Source organism: Amphibalanus amphitrite, unplaced genomic scaffold (genome assembly GCF_019059575.1).
Source record: "Amphibalanus amphitrite isolate SeventyFive unplaced genomic scaffold, NRLGWU_Aamphi_draft 000219F_arrow, whole genome shotgun sequence".
Taxonomy (NCBI): domain Eukaryota; kingdom Metazoa; phylum Arthropoda; class Thecostraca; order Balanomorpha; family Balanidae; genus Amphibalanus; species Amphibalanus amphitrite.
Window position 1 is genome coordinate 436593 of NW_024881714.1, and position 16192 is coordinate 452784.

General features: G+C 55.0%; 1 protein-coding gene across 2 annotated transcripts in view; it reads right to left on the reverse strand.

Moving 5' to 3' along the window:
- The window catches only part of LOC122385433 (profilin-like), a 24408-nt gene continuing 8216 nt past the window's right edge, over positions 1-16192 (reverse strand). For both annotated transcript variants that reach the window (XM_043373703.1, XM_043373704.1), the window contains 2 exons: positions 1313-1413; positions 1-910 (listed from right to left, as the gene is read on the reverse strand). In XM_043373703.1, the coding sequence (XP_043229638.1) occupies positions 1316-1413 (98 nt within the window). In that variant the 3' untranslated portion in view covers positions 1-910; positions 1313-1315. The remainder of the gene's footprint in view (positions 911-1312; positions 1414-16192) is intronic.

Consider the following 16192-nt stretch of genomic DNA (forward strand, 5'->3'; position numbering starts at 1 on the left):
TCTTTCGAATAAATTTATTTGGGGGCCTTCAATCGCTTAGTACAAAAACATAACGGGACCCAGAATACATTGCTTAACGAGGATACAAAACTAGGCAAGCGATATATATTCCAGAACCGGAATATAGAAGCAAGAACCCTGTTGGAAGAAACGATTTTTGATACAAATTTAAACGAACTCCGTTGACTGCAAGTAAAATCACACCACACGGTTATTCACAGAAGAGGAAGCCTGACTGATTCAGATCGGATAATTATCTCGTTTTAACATCACTTAAGTATAGTTAAGCTGACTTTGTCGCCTCGCTGGATCACGCGTTTTATCAGAGTTCCTTCCGATTGACCTTGCAGGTCGTTCCGTCCATCCGTCCGGCCCGGCGGCGGCACTGCCCGCGCGCTCACTCGCAGTGCCGCCCACCCAGTCACGCCCAGCGGCCACACTCGCTCGCTCTCTCACTCGCGCGCGCGCGCGCACGCACAGTCGGCCCGCCCGCGCGCCCACTTGCACTGGCGCGCCGGCGCCTGGAAAGAATTTAGCATCGCCAAGACTGGACTGATGAACAACGGAGGAGAGCCGACCGCCCCACGCCGCGCGCGCGCGCCCGGCAGCACGCGCGCGCACTTACAAAACAATATTACAAAACTGGGCGTGTGTGTATGTGTGTACGTTGTGTGTTTGGGGAGCGGAGCGGCTGGGCGGCGCTGGAAGGGGGGCGGCCGGGCGCGCGGCGCGCCGGGTGACGCACGGCGGCCGCGCGCCGTCACAGCTCGCCCGCAGACCTGGAATGTGACGGCCCGTTGTGCGCGTGCCGGCCGAGATAGAGAGATAGAGAGGAGAGGCGCGGGGGCGGCGCCGGCTGCCCCCGGCTGCTCGCGCCGTCACGGCAGGCTCAGCCACATCACGCAGCGTCCTGTAACAGACAGCCGGACGTGCCGCGTCACAGACAGGCCGGCGCGCGCGTCAGCCCACGGCCCGTCACACGCGGCCGGACATTGCGACACGGCGCATAGCCGAACGCGCAATGACAGACCGATAGATAATCAAATCCACCGAGCAAAACACATCGCCATTCCATCACACACTACATTCAACAGATACCATCTCGATAGCACGTTCTGAGTACGAAACGAGAGCAAGTCTAATCCAGTCTAGCCTAACCGGCACGTCGACATCCTCGATCAGTCCATGTGTAGGCCGGCTCCCTGCCGCCGGCCCTGGCAATCAGCTGAGCTGAAGGTCAGCGAGGTCGAGGTCCGGTGCCCGACCGGCAAACGGACCGCGCCGGCCGGCCGGCCAACGAAGCTCCACTCACCATTTAATAGCCGACGCCCGTCAAGTAATCGCCTAGGTTTTCCACAACTTTGGCGGCCTCTCCGCCGGTGACGGGGTCGCTGTACCGGCCGACGATGATGGCTGAAACAGAGCGGGAGGGGAGGGCGTCAGAGCACTGCTCGCTCAGTGGTGATGACCTACCGATACTCAGCAGAGGGCCGGACGGGTCACGGTGGGGTAGAGTGAAACGATACTCAGCACAGGGTCAGGGCGGGTCCGAGTGGGGGCAGAGGCATTGGGTGCAATCACGTAGCACGCACCCCGCGGCACATTTTGAAAGCCGGTGCTGCCGCAGCCCCTGTGAGTGACAATACAAAGTTCTGACAGTGCCACCCTTCCCCTCCCCGACCGGCCGCCCACGTGACAGAAGGAACTGTCAGGTATCCGGATACCGAGCGCTGTCAGCCGACCGAACGATCTGACAAGGCGCCATGACAGGGTGGCCATATGTCGCGTCTGGTGGCCGGTGGGCGCCCCGCGGCACCGGCACGAGGCGCGACCACGCCCGTATCCGGCCAGGGCGGCTCGCTCCGGCGGCCACACGGAAAACCGGCGGCCACAGACGGCCCGCCGGCCGGCCCGGCCCGCGAGCCTCCCCGGGCTCCAGCGATCGCCACCGCCGACCATGGCGGCCGGCGCGTCAGCTGTCTGGCCGGTGACGTCACACGCCGTAACGGACGCCGCCGCCGCACGGTCTTGCCGAATACCAGATTAGCGCGAATTTAATCAAAAATCCGACTTTCGATAAACTGTTATTTATACCTATCAATGGGTAGGAAATTGTCCAAAGTTATCGGATAGAACCTTATTTTTAAGCCACTTTATCATTTGAGGACTTATATCCCTGCCGAAAGTAGACCCACGCTCCGGTTCCTGAAATCGGGCTATGGTACTGAGAAATATGTCCAGTTTTCAATGTAAATTTTACGAAAGCTTCGAGAAGATATATGAGAAAATAGCATATCACCGTATAGCACAATTCATGATGAAGCTGTTTCTGCTATCATGGTAGGCTTTTAATGAATGGTTTCTGAGTTTAATGAGTTAGAACAGGAGCCCTGCATGTGTATCGTTCTCACGATAGTATTTCATAAAGAAGTTGGAAAATATCAAAATGGATAAAAATGGATATGACGAATAGGGCATGGCTGAACTCTCCGCACATTTCTGAACATAAGCGAGCAAGTTTCAGCTGCCACTTTTTGCCTATTTGCCGTCAATTCAGCTTTGAACATGTCTAGTCGGCCGCCCGGCGTGACCTGACCAAGGTCGGGGGCGGCGCGGCCGGACAGGCTCCAGCCTAATTAACTATCTCAAGCACACGGAATCGTGATTTCACGCACTCCTTGCAAGGTCCGATGCTTCACTTTTGCATTATTGGCCTTACGTGACGTCATTTATGACGTCACTAGGGTAATAAGAGTTTTTCGTCAATAACTCCCGATCAAATTGAGCTAGCGAGTCGGAAAAGCCACCAATGGACTCAGGAAGACCTGCCGAATCGAATGATATGCAACATGACCTCCTTCGACCAACTTCGTGATCTGGGAGGCTCTAACCTGACCTTGACCCGAGGTCAACACCTTAAGTTGACTTTAGCCGAACAAAAAGTATACCATTCGACGCACCTGAGCGAGGCGAACACGATGATGCCAAAATTGCGGCTCTGCGGCATTTTTTCGCGAAGTTATTAATAAAAAACGAATCCGTGCCTTGGGCCACTTGACCTGACCTCAGAGGTCACAGGTTAACCTGAGACCTTAAAATCGGATACCAGTTGCTGCGTCTCCTAACGGCACACACGCTCGTTTTTTTCCGCGAGGCTCTAGCTTCATCAGGGGCGAAACAGCGACGGGGGTCGTACCCCCCCCCCTTTCGGCCGGCGCGTATTTTGAAAACCAATAGGTCCGGCGAGGGGAAAATGTCAGTTTTGGAACCAGATAACCATTTTCAGTGGATCCGAGCGGCGCTGGGATTAAATTCGCGCTAAACTGGTATTCGGCCACACTGTGCGCCGGTTCCAGCTCAGCTCAGTGGGCCCAACTGGGTCACTGCCGGCGCGCGGCCATCGATTGAAGGCGGCCGGAGCCGGAGAGTCAACCAGACACACCGCCGGCGGTCCACCGGACATACCGTGAGACAGGCGGACGGGCTACGGGACGGACAAACCAACGGCAGGACGGTCGAGTCGGGGACAGGACGGATAAACCAGCGACGGGACGGCCGAATCAGAAACAGCGCAGCCTCGCCAGCGGCAGCCAGTGGTCCAATAACACGGAAATCAGGATTGGGGTTCTTAAAAAAGAATACAGTCAACGCACGACAAAAAGTTACGTAAGAGTTCGTCGAACCCAGTGATCGGTGCTATATCAAAGTCCACCATTCCGTAAACGTAACAGACCAACACTAACGGCAGTTTGATCTGAAACAAACCAATGTTCAACACCACCACCGACCAGTTAAAATATTTTTCAAACCAGAAAACACGAGGCAAAATGGACCAATAAAATATCGGACGATTCAATTATTGCAAGACAATTTCTTTCGTAGCATTACACACCATATCAGGAATCCCACCATTTAAAAAAAAAAGATGATCGCTACCGGCTGGCTCGTTTGCTTTCATTGTTGGTCTCCGGGAGTCCCAGAGTGTCACTTTTCACAGAAGGGCACAGGACGCAATTGAAAATGAAAGCAATGCAAAGACTGTTCATTGTGGTCAGTCCCGAGGCACAACAATTAGGCAGGCAAAGCCGGGAAACGATGAGAATACTGGAACGAGCTATTCCCACCTGCACAATGAACAACTCGCATGGAAAGAAAGGGCTTATGAATGACAGCACTCAGTCCTGGGGTAGCATGCCAAGAGCTACGCCTAACAATGATGATCGCATAATTACCCACACATAAGGTAATGGATCGGCCTACTTAGTGATGTTTTGCGCATAAAGACGCCGAGCAAAAAAATGACTGAACCACAACTGGCCCGCATTAGCGCCACGAGCCATGATTATTGCTGCCATCCAACCTTTTCAATCATCGGCCATTCCACATGAGCACTTCATCTGCCACAAAGGGAACGGATAGAGTACATTTTGGGATACCAAGAGCCCATGCCATTTCAACACCATACCCGGACCTTCGATGCACAAAAAAGGGCAAAGGGGGCAGACACTTGCGTAAAACTCTAAAGACGGTATGCCTATTTGTTATTTCATGGGTGCAAGCTAGAGTGAGAACCCTAGCCACCGAGTATAGTATTGAGTGTAAAATAGTATTGTGACATAAGTCGAAACGTAAGCTCAGATATGACCATGAATTGACCGACTGGGCACACACAACGCTAAAGGTCGCAACCCAACGCCAGGTTTGACTTTGTTACTTCTCGTCGCCCGTCGGTACGCCCACAAATGGGTGATAACGCAGTACGCACCCTTGCTTAGATACCAGGTGCGACTCTCTGGACCCTCTGGACAACTCTCTTCACAGGGGGGGGGGGGACATGTTTCAACGCCAGTCAGAAAGACAGATGGAATCGCACGAAGCAGCAACCACAAGACACTTGAATCGCTCGAAAATTTGACAAAATTTTCGCCAAGCAAGGACGCACTGTGATCAGGCACTACCAGTGTGAGGAGATGGGCGGTTTTCGTTCTCAACTCGCGCAATGAATCAGCATATCCAGTATCCACCGCAGTGTTTTAGTCCCGGAAGGAGTCATGGTTGCATTTGTATGAGCGCGACAAACTCCGTGAACACTGATTCATCAACACAGAGCTCGGCGACCACGTGGTCGACCTGTGCACATGCAACGACATCTCGCCTCTGGCTGCTTTGAGAAAAGGAGCATCTAGTGAACCCCCTGACGGTGACTGTTCATACACCGTGGAAGACTGAACACTTACACTCATCACCATAGTCTAGTGGTTGTGCTAGTGCCCTGACACACCTATCTTTTCGGTCCGCCTCGAGTTGCCTGTTGGTACAGCGACCAGCCCGTGATACCCCCTAAAGCGCTGTCCACACAGCTTGAATCCGTGTATGAGCCAGAGATTACCACCCAAAGCCTTAAAGGTTTCCCAGCGAGCCTTTCAGCAGATTGTCAAATACCTGTGCGGATTACACGTTTCCCGATTATTGTTGTGACATGATCGGCTGTCACGGCTGGGTGAGAGAGCCTCCATACGTGGCCACACACGCGCTCGCAGTGAAGCTGCATTGAATCACAGCATTGGGAAGAGAAAACAGCAGTCTTTTCTGGGCCCTGCATCCACTTAGTGCGAAAACATCAGCCTCCTAGTGAGCCTTGGCCAATCACGTGAATACGCCTCAAGCCGCCACAAACAGACCACCTGAAACGCTCTTATTCGACACACTTGTTGGCCAGCTACACGCGCTGCCGCCACCCACTCGGCGCTAAGCAGTTCGTTGCACGGACTGAGAAGACAGGCTCGTCACGCAGCCTTCAGCCGCCGACAGGGAGCAGTCACGAACACTCACGTGTCGGCACGGTGACATCACGTGACAGGGAGAAGTGGAGGGAGGGGAGGGGAGAAGAAGCGCGCAAAGGTGAGGAGAGCCCAGTGCGAATCTGATAGGAGCTCCCGGAAACGGTAGAGCGCGTTTGACGTTTGTATATAAAACCCGGGTTCTAGCTTCAAACACGGCAAATTTCCGAGAGATAATCGATCGTACCCCAATGACTGACATTCACCACGTTTCCATTACACGTCTAAATCGATTTAGCGAAATTTCACGTGCGTTTTCTCGGAAACTATTAAAAAATAAACGTTTAAAAAAATAAACGTGTCACCGACGAAAGTGTTCGGTCCAACCCGCGCTACCGCTGTGCCGCCGTGATAGCCGGCCGGTCGCCGTGACACCGCGGCGCCGCCGCCGCTCGCTGCAGCCGTCCCGCCGCCGCACCGCCGTCACCCCGTCCAGACTCAGGATGAGTTGTGAGGCATTGTGCAGGGCGGGGCCGCGAGCAGACGCGGCCGGTGGTCGGTACGCGTGCCGCCGACGCTGCCGAGACGCAGCAGCGCCGCGGCCGCCACCGAGACCGAGATATAAATTAAAGACACGTCGTTTTAAGGCACGTAGGCCGCCAAGCTGGCGCCTTCAGCCACCTCCCCGCTACAGTGCAAGTTCGCACTCGTTTTGCACACGTCTTAAGCATTGCGTATAAAATGTGGGTCACGTACGACCCCGGCAGAGTCTCACTTCGACCGTCGCGCTGTGCGCACGGACTGATCTGCCCCGCTCGACGCCTCGCCCGGCTGAGCGGGGACAGAGTACAGAAGCACGCGCGCAGACCGACTCTCCTGCGCGCAGCCGCGCCCGGCGGGGCAGTGTCAGTGCTTCAGATTTGTACAGTGAATGTGAATGGTGCTCCGTGTCTGCGTGTTTCATCTACCGGTTTTCTTCACAACTGCTTCCGCTTCTTGCTTCGCGTATACTTCAATAAATCCTCTACGGGAAATCTTCACGTCTATCTACACTGGCGGTCGCAGCCGCTAGCAAAAGGGGGGGCCAAAGTCACACTCGCGGGACATAACATTTATCCGTCACCGGGAGGGGGGGGGGGGTGATCGGCTAATTTTTTACGTCCACGAGGTGCCGCGCAGTTGGCATTACTTATGCTTCATCCATCTGATTCTTGCGTGAAATTTTTAAGCTCAATTTAAGGCAAAATCACCAGTTCCATTTCCCGTCCCACGGTGCTTCCACCGGTCGGCCCACTGCACCATGACGACGGATCGGTGTAGCATAGGTATACTGGAAGGTCAGGCACGCGGATTCATGACCTTACCACTATAAAACAATTCGGAAAAGTACAGATACCTCTTGCTTTGAACAAGCATGTGAAACCCAGAGAGCATTTTCAGACTATGACATTTACTCATATAGGTAACATACCTAGTTGTGTGGCGGCGGGAGAGAGTAGGTACACCGACCGACCTCTGGAGACCCCCCATAGGTTCCGAGCTTTCAAAATTGGCATCTGAGGGCCGCGCGCGACTCCTGCGGGGCTTCGCAGCGGCTCTATTGGGGCTCACTCAACCTGCCTAGTCTTACTGCTAAAAAGACTGGCCCTGAGCCCTAAGGACTCCATCAGTCTCTGCCAGCCCCAGGACCCACACCGGCTCATGGGGTCCCGACGTCGAAATATGAGAGAATCTGCGCCGGACCATCAGGACGCAAAGTAATCTCGATCAGGACCAACGTAAGGCTGTGCCGGAGACTGCGTGAGCCCTCTGATCTTCAGAAACCCACCCATATATGCTTTCACGTAGAGGCCAGTTTAGGGCCCTCAGAGACCAGTACAGGGCCTGCAAACTACAAAGGCCAGTAGTTTGAGACAATCAGTGACCGAGTTGGGCTCTCAGAGGCTAATGTGGGTTATTACAGGCCAACATGGGCCCTCAGAGGTCAGCGTGGGGCCCTAAAAGACCGGCATGAGCCGTCGTTGGACCCCAGAGGCCAGCAGAGGGCCCTCAAAGGCCAAGATGGGCCCTCCTCAAATGCCAATGCAGGCCCTTAGAGGCCGGCATCGGGTCTTCAGCAGCCAGTGCGGGGCCCTCATTGGCACCTTAAGGTTCGTCTTGGGACACCACAGACAGAAATAAGGCCACCAGAGACCGGTGTGAGACCCTCAGACGCCGGTTGGGACCCCTGAGGCCTGTTAGGGGCCCTCATAGGCCAGATGTGGGGTCTCAGAGGTTGATGTAGGCTCTTAGCGGTCAACGTGGGCACTTGACCGCCACTGAAGTTCCCTCAGAGGTCAGTGTAGGACGCTAAAAGACCGGTGTGGGAGCTATATTAATAGCTGGGCGTGGTTTTTTTTTAGCTTCGTGACGATCGAATAATTGCCAGGGCCCCATACACCTATATGGGGGCCCATTGGTTGTTTGAGGGGGGGAGCAAATGATATGATGGCCCCCTTTATTGACCTTGGGGGGGGGGGGGCATGGCCCTGATGCCCCCTCCCCCCCCCGCGACCGCCACTGTGTACACATTACACACATGCCTCTGAGATTACATACTAGCTCATGCAAACTCTATGCAGGCCCCGGAGTTCCCACGCTAATCCCAAGCCGGCATACGGCGTCACCACCGGGCTTCTGAGGTGCACAGCACCAACCCATGAGGTCTTACTTTAGTGTCTTAGAGCCAATCTCCTTTAGCAGGGCCCACCCACCACTGCCGAAGAGGGTCTCATGCCAGCCATTGCTGGGCCTACGAGAGCCTCAAGTAAACCCACGCTGATATTCCATATAAGATCCGGCCATACTCGTGATCCGGTGCCAGCGACGCTGACCACCAAATTGACAGAATGCGAAACTGAGCCCTCATGAGTGAAATTTACGTCCTTTGATGGCGCAAGAAAGAAAATGAAACATACGAAAAGCTTTTCTAGGACTTTTGTTCGATCTGAAAGGTGGGGCCAAAAGATAGTATGGCCCCACCTTTCAGCACCAAAGGGGGGGCCATGGCCCCCGTGGCCCCCCCCCCCTGGGACCGCCAGTGTCTATCTACAACTGTAAATCGCCGAACATCAAAAACCCAGGAGCTCACATAGCAGGCGGGCGGGCTACGAATGTCGCACAAACTCACCGAATAAAATACAGTCCACATCCAACCAGAAAAGAACTCCGAACGACAGTTTGTCGGCGACATTTGCTGGTCCTCCGGGCCGGATAGCCAGAGCTATGGCAAGTGGAGAAGCAAGCCCGTCTCTAGAGCGAATGGGTGAAAGTGACAAAGAAGAAACCGCTGACATGGAAGAAGTACCAGCTGAACCAGCCGCTGCAGGTCAAGGACAAGCTGCAGTGACTACAGCCCGAGAAGAACCACGAGAAGGCCAATGCTCCAACGGGGAGTGGCGGCACCTCAGACAGGTGAGAGGTCGTCATCGGGCGGCTCTCACAAGGATTTTCCGGCGCGCTGAAGCTCTCGTGACAGATAGAGCCTCACGCGTCCAGTTTGGAAATATCCGCAGAGAAATGGACAGCGCTTTCCAAGCGTTGATGGCCGTTCACGAATGTATCTCTGGATACACGCAGAGTGAGGAAGAAAAAGAAAATGAGGCTCAGTACTTAAGCGAAGTTCGTACGGAGAAAGAGAGAATCGAGGAGAAAATCGAGACTTTCATGAAAAGCACCACAGACGAACTACAGCTGACCTCTACGAGACAGACTGACTTCAGCGAGGATGGAGGAGGGCAACCTGAAGACGGCTTGGGACGCTCAGTGTCACGCATGACCCGTAGCGTCGCTCGCCGAGCAAGGTCACAGGTTAGTGGCAGCTCGGCGGCCTCTCATGCATCAGCTGAAGCCAGGATATCATCCAAACTGAAGGAGTTGCGTGTGCGCCAGCTGGAGCGAGAAAGGACACGAGAGCAAGAGCTGCGCGAACAAGAACAAAGGATAAGGCAACAAGAACAAAAGATAAGGCAACAAGAACAAGAACTGCACTACGAGAGAGACCTTCAGAAAGCCAGAGATGAAGCTGAAGCTGCCCGACTGGAGGCGGACCTGAGGGAAGAAATGGAAGACGAGCTCAATGCAGACAGGCGAGACGATTTTGTGGATGAAAATCTGGGAGAACCAATCACCGAGAAAAGCGTTTCTCAAAGGCCGAACTGCTCCAGATCACAACTTCGTTTCTCCGAGCCAATCTCCATTACACCCAGAGAACCTCTAGAACCTCTAACCGAAATCAGAGAAGAACCTCCGCAACTAGAACCTCCACGAATGGCGCCCAGTCCCGGTATGTCCACAAGCCAGACGTCATGGATAGATCAGCTGCGACCGACAGCTGCACCACGTCCGGCTCCTACGACATCCGCGTTCACTAAGAGCATCCCCCGTCTCCAGCTGCCGACCTTCTCAGGCAAGCCGTCTGAGTGGCCGCGCTGGGTCGGACTGTTCCGAGCGCTCGTGCACGACCAGCCATCGCTCAGCGACGCAGAAAGAATGGCTCATCTGCAAGCGTCAGTGATGGGACAAGCGCAAGAAGCCATCGCTGGCATGTTATTTGACGGCAACCTCTACCAACAAGCCCTCAAAACTCTACAAGATCGTTTCGGCCGAAGCACGGATGTGATTAAGGTACATCTCGAGAAAGTGTTCTCGGCTGAACCTCCTCAGAAGAACAGTGTTCGATCGTTGGAGTCCTTCCATTCCGCCCTGCACTGCGCGGTCACGCTCATGCAGGCCCAAGGATATGAGGCGGACCTGTACAGCACAGAGAATCTCCGAAGAACGGTGGTCAAACTTCCAGAATATCTACGGCGTGAATGGGGTAAACATGTGCTCGAACTCCACCCAAGACATCCATCACTCATCGACCTGGACGTTTGGCTGCTGAAGCAGGTCCAAATTGCATCGCTCTGCCAAACCGCTGAAACGCCGAGTGACAGGCGAGGGAGAACCAGAGACCAGACGACTAAGCGAGCAGCGCATGCTACCGCAACTTCGTCACCAGCCTCTCCATCAACGGCACAGAAACCAGGTGGGAATGCGTCGTGTCCGAAGTGCGGTGGTGAGCACAGAGTGCACCAGTGTCGTGAGTTCAAAAATCTGGACGTCGAAAGAAGAATCGACCTAATATTCGACAAGGGACTGTGCCTCTGGTGTCTGCAAAGGGGACATCTCGCCAGAGAATGTCACAACACCAAGCTCTGTGGTGTAAATGGGTGCCAGAGACGCCATAATCAGCTGATACATGCCAAACGAACCACGCCCCTCACCGACCGCTCGGGAGCCGTAGCCAGTCGGCTTGCCAATGAAACAACTTCAGCGGCAGAAGGAGAAGAGGTACGTGTGGTGGCTGCATCTACCTCCATCGGAAAGACGGGCGGAACTCTTCTACAAATCGTTCCAGTTCGAATTCATGGAAAGAAGGCAGGAACTCACCGGGACACCTATGCTCTTCTCGATTCAGGGTCAGAATCTTCCTTCTGCAGTGAAGCTGTGCTGAACCAACTGGGAATCACAGGACAAGACGAACAGCTGTGTCTTCAGACAGTTGAAGGAACTGGAAAACCTCAAGCATCAACTAGAGTGAAGCTAGAGCTGAGCTCTGTGGCCCCTAGGGAAACTCGAAGAATCATCGTGCCTGAGGCGTGGTCTGTTCCATCTCTCGACATCTCCATGCCGAACGTCTGCAAGAAGCAGCGTGAGAAGTGGCGTCACATCAAGGACTTGGACATTCCTCAGTGCTCCCATGGACAGGTGGAACTGTTGCTCGGAGCTAACGTCAGCAAGGCAGTCATCCAGCAAGAGGTCCGGGTGGGTCAACCAGGCCAACCGATAGCTGTACGTACTGCTTTTGGTTGGGCCCTGACTGGCGCTGTGTCCGACCTGCACCCTGGAAAACATGGACGAACTAGAAGAGCGATGTTCATCCAGAAAGGCTCCGCTGCTGACGAGGAACTGGACAACATGCTGAAGGACTGGTGGACAACTGAATCCTTCGGAGCCAAGTATGAAAGGTCAGTGTCACAGTCGAAAGAAGACCGTCGAGCGCAAGAGCTTCTAGAGTCAACAACCACCAAGTTAACCGGCAACCGCTACGAGACTGGCCTCCTCTGGAAGACTGATGACGACACGCCGTTTCTTGACAGCAAGGTGATGGCTACAAAGAGACTACATGGCACCGAGAGGCGTCTGGTAAACGATCAAGAGAAAGCAGCAGCTTACCAGGCCACGATCGATGCATATGTAAAAAAGGGCCACGCCAGAAAGCTGTCCAGGGAGGAGGCACAGCTCCGGCTACCCAGACGCTGGTTCCTACCACACCATGCCGTGACTAATCCCAATAAGCCAGGCCGCTTCAGGATAGTCTTCGATGCGGCAGCCAGATCGTACGGAACATCGCTGAATGACAAGCTCCTGACCGGACCAGACCTGCTGAAGAACCTCACCGGCGTCCTGCTCCGTTTCCGAGAAGAAAAAGTAGGCATGGTGGCAGACATCCAAGAAATGTACCACCAGGTCCGTGTCATCGAGAAGGACCGACCTGCGCTCAGCTTCCTGTGGCGCGACCTGGACCAAACTAGAGAACCAGACATCTACGAGATGCAGGTGACCATCTTCGGCGCCAAATCGTCTCCAGCGTCTGCCAACTACGTCCTCCAAAGAACAGTCGCGGACCATGGAGAAGACTGCGGGCTGCCAAAGAAGGCCGTGGAAACTGTGAAGAACAGTTTGTACATGGACGACTTCTTACGATCAGAAGAACATGAAGATGATGCGTTGAAGACGACGAAGCAGGTGACAGAGACACTCTCCCGAGGCGGCTTCCATCTATCCAAGTGGGTAAGCAACTCGCGGCGCGTCCTGGAGAGCATTCCCCGAGAGAAACGCGCACAGCCGGAACTAGACCTCACAGAAGCGGAGCTGCCCACACAAGGTGCCTTGGGAGTGGTCTGGGATGCTGAAAAGGACAGTCTGAGCTTCAGATTCCGAGACTCAAGCGTCCCGATGACAAAGCGGGGAGTCCTCCAAAGGATTGCGTCGATCTTCGATCCTCTGGGGATCGCCGCGCCCTTCGTCATCAGAGCCAAAATGTTCATGCAGCAGCTCTGGACCAAGCAACTGGACTGGGACGACGAGCTGGATCGTGAGGAGCAGAAAGAATGGGAAGAATGGCTCCAAGAACTGCCAGCACTGAGAAACATCAGTGTCCCACGCTGCCTCCGTCCAACATCAAGTGACACAATAGCACGTCAGCTTCATGTCTTCTGCGACGCATCAGAGGGAGCGTTCGGAGCAGTCGCTTATCTCCGTACGACCTCACCAGACAGCACGCATCACTGCTCGTTCATCATGAGCAAGACACGAGTTGCACCGCTGAAGAGACTGTCGATCGTCAGACTGGAGCTGCAGGCAGCAGTGCTCGCAGTGCGATTGGTGGACGCGCTCCAAAAGGAGATACCAGATCAAGTCAAGAAGGTCACCTACTGGAGCGACAGCCGGGTCGTCCTGCAGTACATCAGCAACGAGAGCAGACGATTCCATACATTCGTCTCAAACAGAGTGGCAGAAATCCACGACCTGTCAGACAAGGGTCAGTGGCGGCACTGCCCAGGACGACTCAACCCAGCCGATCTGTGCTCCAGGGGTGAGACAGTGAAGGAGCTCGCCGACAACCCTCTCTGGCTATCCGGCCCAGACTTCCTCCGAGGCGACGAAGAAGGGTGGCCAGAGCAGCTTCACGTTCAGAAGCTGGCTGAAGAAGACGTAGAAGTGAAAGTTGGAGCCTTCGCCACAGTCACGGTGAGGGATCCAAAGGCAGCACTGCCGACACCGAGCAAATTCTCGTCTTGGACAAAATACAAGCGCACGGTGGCCTGGATCCTGCGCTTCCTCCGCAACTCGAAGCTGAAAGGCGAGCAGAAGCGACAGCGAAACCTAGGCCCACTGACCGTGTCAGAGCTCCATGACGCGGAGAAGACCATCCTCCAGATGGTGCAGGCGGAGGCCTACAGGACCGAGCTGCACCAGTTACAGGCGGGTCAGCAGCTCAACAAGAAGAGCGGCATCGCCGACCTGTCACCAATCCTGGACGCTGATGGCATCTTACGAGTCGGGGGGCGACTAGGAAATGCCCCACTGGACGAAGACGCTCGCCATCCCATTCTAATCCCAGCAGGTTCTGATGTGGCGAGGATGGTCATCTACGAAACGCACCGTCAGCTCATGCACGCCGGCGCAAAACACACCCTGAACGAAGTTCGCCAGAAATTCTGGATTCCGAGGGGTCGTTCGCAGGTAAAACGAGTCCTTATCGACTGCGCCATCTGTCGCAAGAGAAGGGCGAGACCTCAGCCTCCAAGAATGGCCGATCTTCCCTCTGACCGGTTTAACACCTCCCATCCGTTCAGCTTCGTGGGGATCGACTATTTCGGGCCGCTCACAGTCAGGCGGTTCCGCAAGACGGAAAAAAGGTACGGCCTGCTGGTGACGTGTCTGGCCACGCGAGCCATTCATTTGGAAGTGTCCAACAGCCTGGATACTGACAGCTTCCTGATGGCCTTCCGACGGTTCGTGGCACGCCGAGGTCGTCCAAAGAAGGTTTTCTCCGACAACGGAACAAACCTGAAAAGCGGGGAACGTGAACTCCGAGAGGCACTAACACAGTGGAACCAGCAGAAGATCTCTGACGAGCTGAGCCAGCAGCAGATCGAATGGTGTTTCAACCCACCAGCCGCGAGCCACATGGGCGGCATATGGGAAAGAATGATCGGCGCAGTCAAGAGAGCGCTATCGATCGTGCTCGGCGGCGAGGTGACAACAGACGAGGTGCTGTCAACTGTCTTCTGCGAAGTAGAGAGCATGATCAACAGTAGACCGCTGACACACGTCACAGACGATGTGAGAGACCTGACAGCTCTCACACCGAACCATTATCTCTTGGGGAGGGGAAGCCGTTGTCTTCCCCCTGGAGTCTTCAGCAGCCAGGATCTGCACTCCAAAAAAAGATGGAGGTACGTTCAAGCACTGACGGACCATCTCTGGCGAAGATGGAAAAGAGAGTACCTCCATACCCTGATCCACAGGAGAAAATGGCAAGCTGACCAACGGAACCTAGCAGTCGGCGACGTGGTGCTGCTAGCAGAATCTGACACGCCCCGAGGTCACTGGCCGCTGGCGCGCGTGCTGCAAGTGTTCCCGGGGCCTGACGGCCGAGTCCGCGCCGTACAGCTCAAGACGGCAGCAGGTGGTACGTATACCCGGCCTGCCACGAAGGTGGCGCTTCTGGAACTTGCCCCGTCACCTCCTCAGCCATCTCATTAGCCGACCGAACGCAAGCAAGAAATGATGCTGGCTTACTGTGGACTGTCGAGCCCACGCCCCCGAACCAGTTAAAGTAAGGAAGAGTATTTTGCGTGCGCGTGCTTACCGACGCACTCACTCTTCATTCTTGTTTTGCTTTGTGAATTTGAGCTTCGTAACTCACGCATATGGCCGTCTGTGCTTCGCGTTTGTCTTCTGAACCTGAACCTCATAACTCGCGCATGTGGCCGTTTGTGTTTGGTAGTTTATTCGATTTAGGCGTGTATATCGTACTTGTTTGAACGTCTTTGTCGGTGATCGTGTCATTTTGTGTTCTCCCTGTGGTCAAACACGGGGGTGGAGTGATGTCACCGACGAAAGTGTTCGGTCCAACCCGCGCTACCGCTGTGCCGCCGTGATAGCCGGCCGGTCGCCGTGACACCGCGGCGCCGCCGCCGCTCGCTGCAGCCGTCCCGCCGCCGCACCGCCGTCACCCCGTCCAGACTCAGGATGAGTTGTGAGGCATTGTGCAGGGCGGGGCCGCGAGCAGACGCGGCCGGTGGTCGGTACGCGTGCCGCCGACGCTGCCGAGACGCAGCAGCGCCGCGGCCGCCACCGAGACCGAGATATAAATTAAAGACACGTCGTTTTAAGGCACGTAGGCCGCCAAGCTGGCGCCTTCAGCCACCTCCCCGCTACAGTGCAAGTTCGCACTCGTTTTGCACACGTCTTAAGCATTGCGTATAAAATGTGGGTCACGTACGACCCCGGCAGAGTCTCACTTCGACCGTCGCGCTGTGCGCACGGACTGATCTGCCCCGCTCGACGCCTCGCCCGGCTGAGCGGGGACAGAGTACAGAAGCACGCGCGCAGACCGACTCTCCTGCGCGCAGCCGCGCCCGGCGGGGCAGTGTCAGTGCTTCAGATTTGTACAGTGAATGTGAATGGTGCTCCGTGTCTGCGTGTTTCATCTACCGGTTTTCTTCACAACTGCTTCCGCTTCTTGCTTCGCGTATACTTCAATAAATCCTCTACGGGAAATCTTCACGTCTATCTACAACTGTAAATCGCCGAAC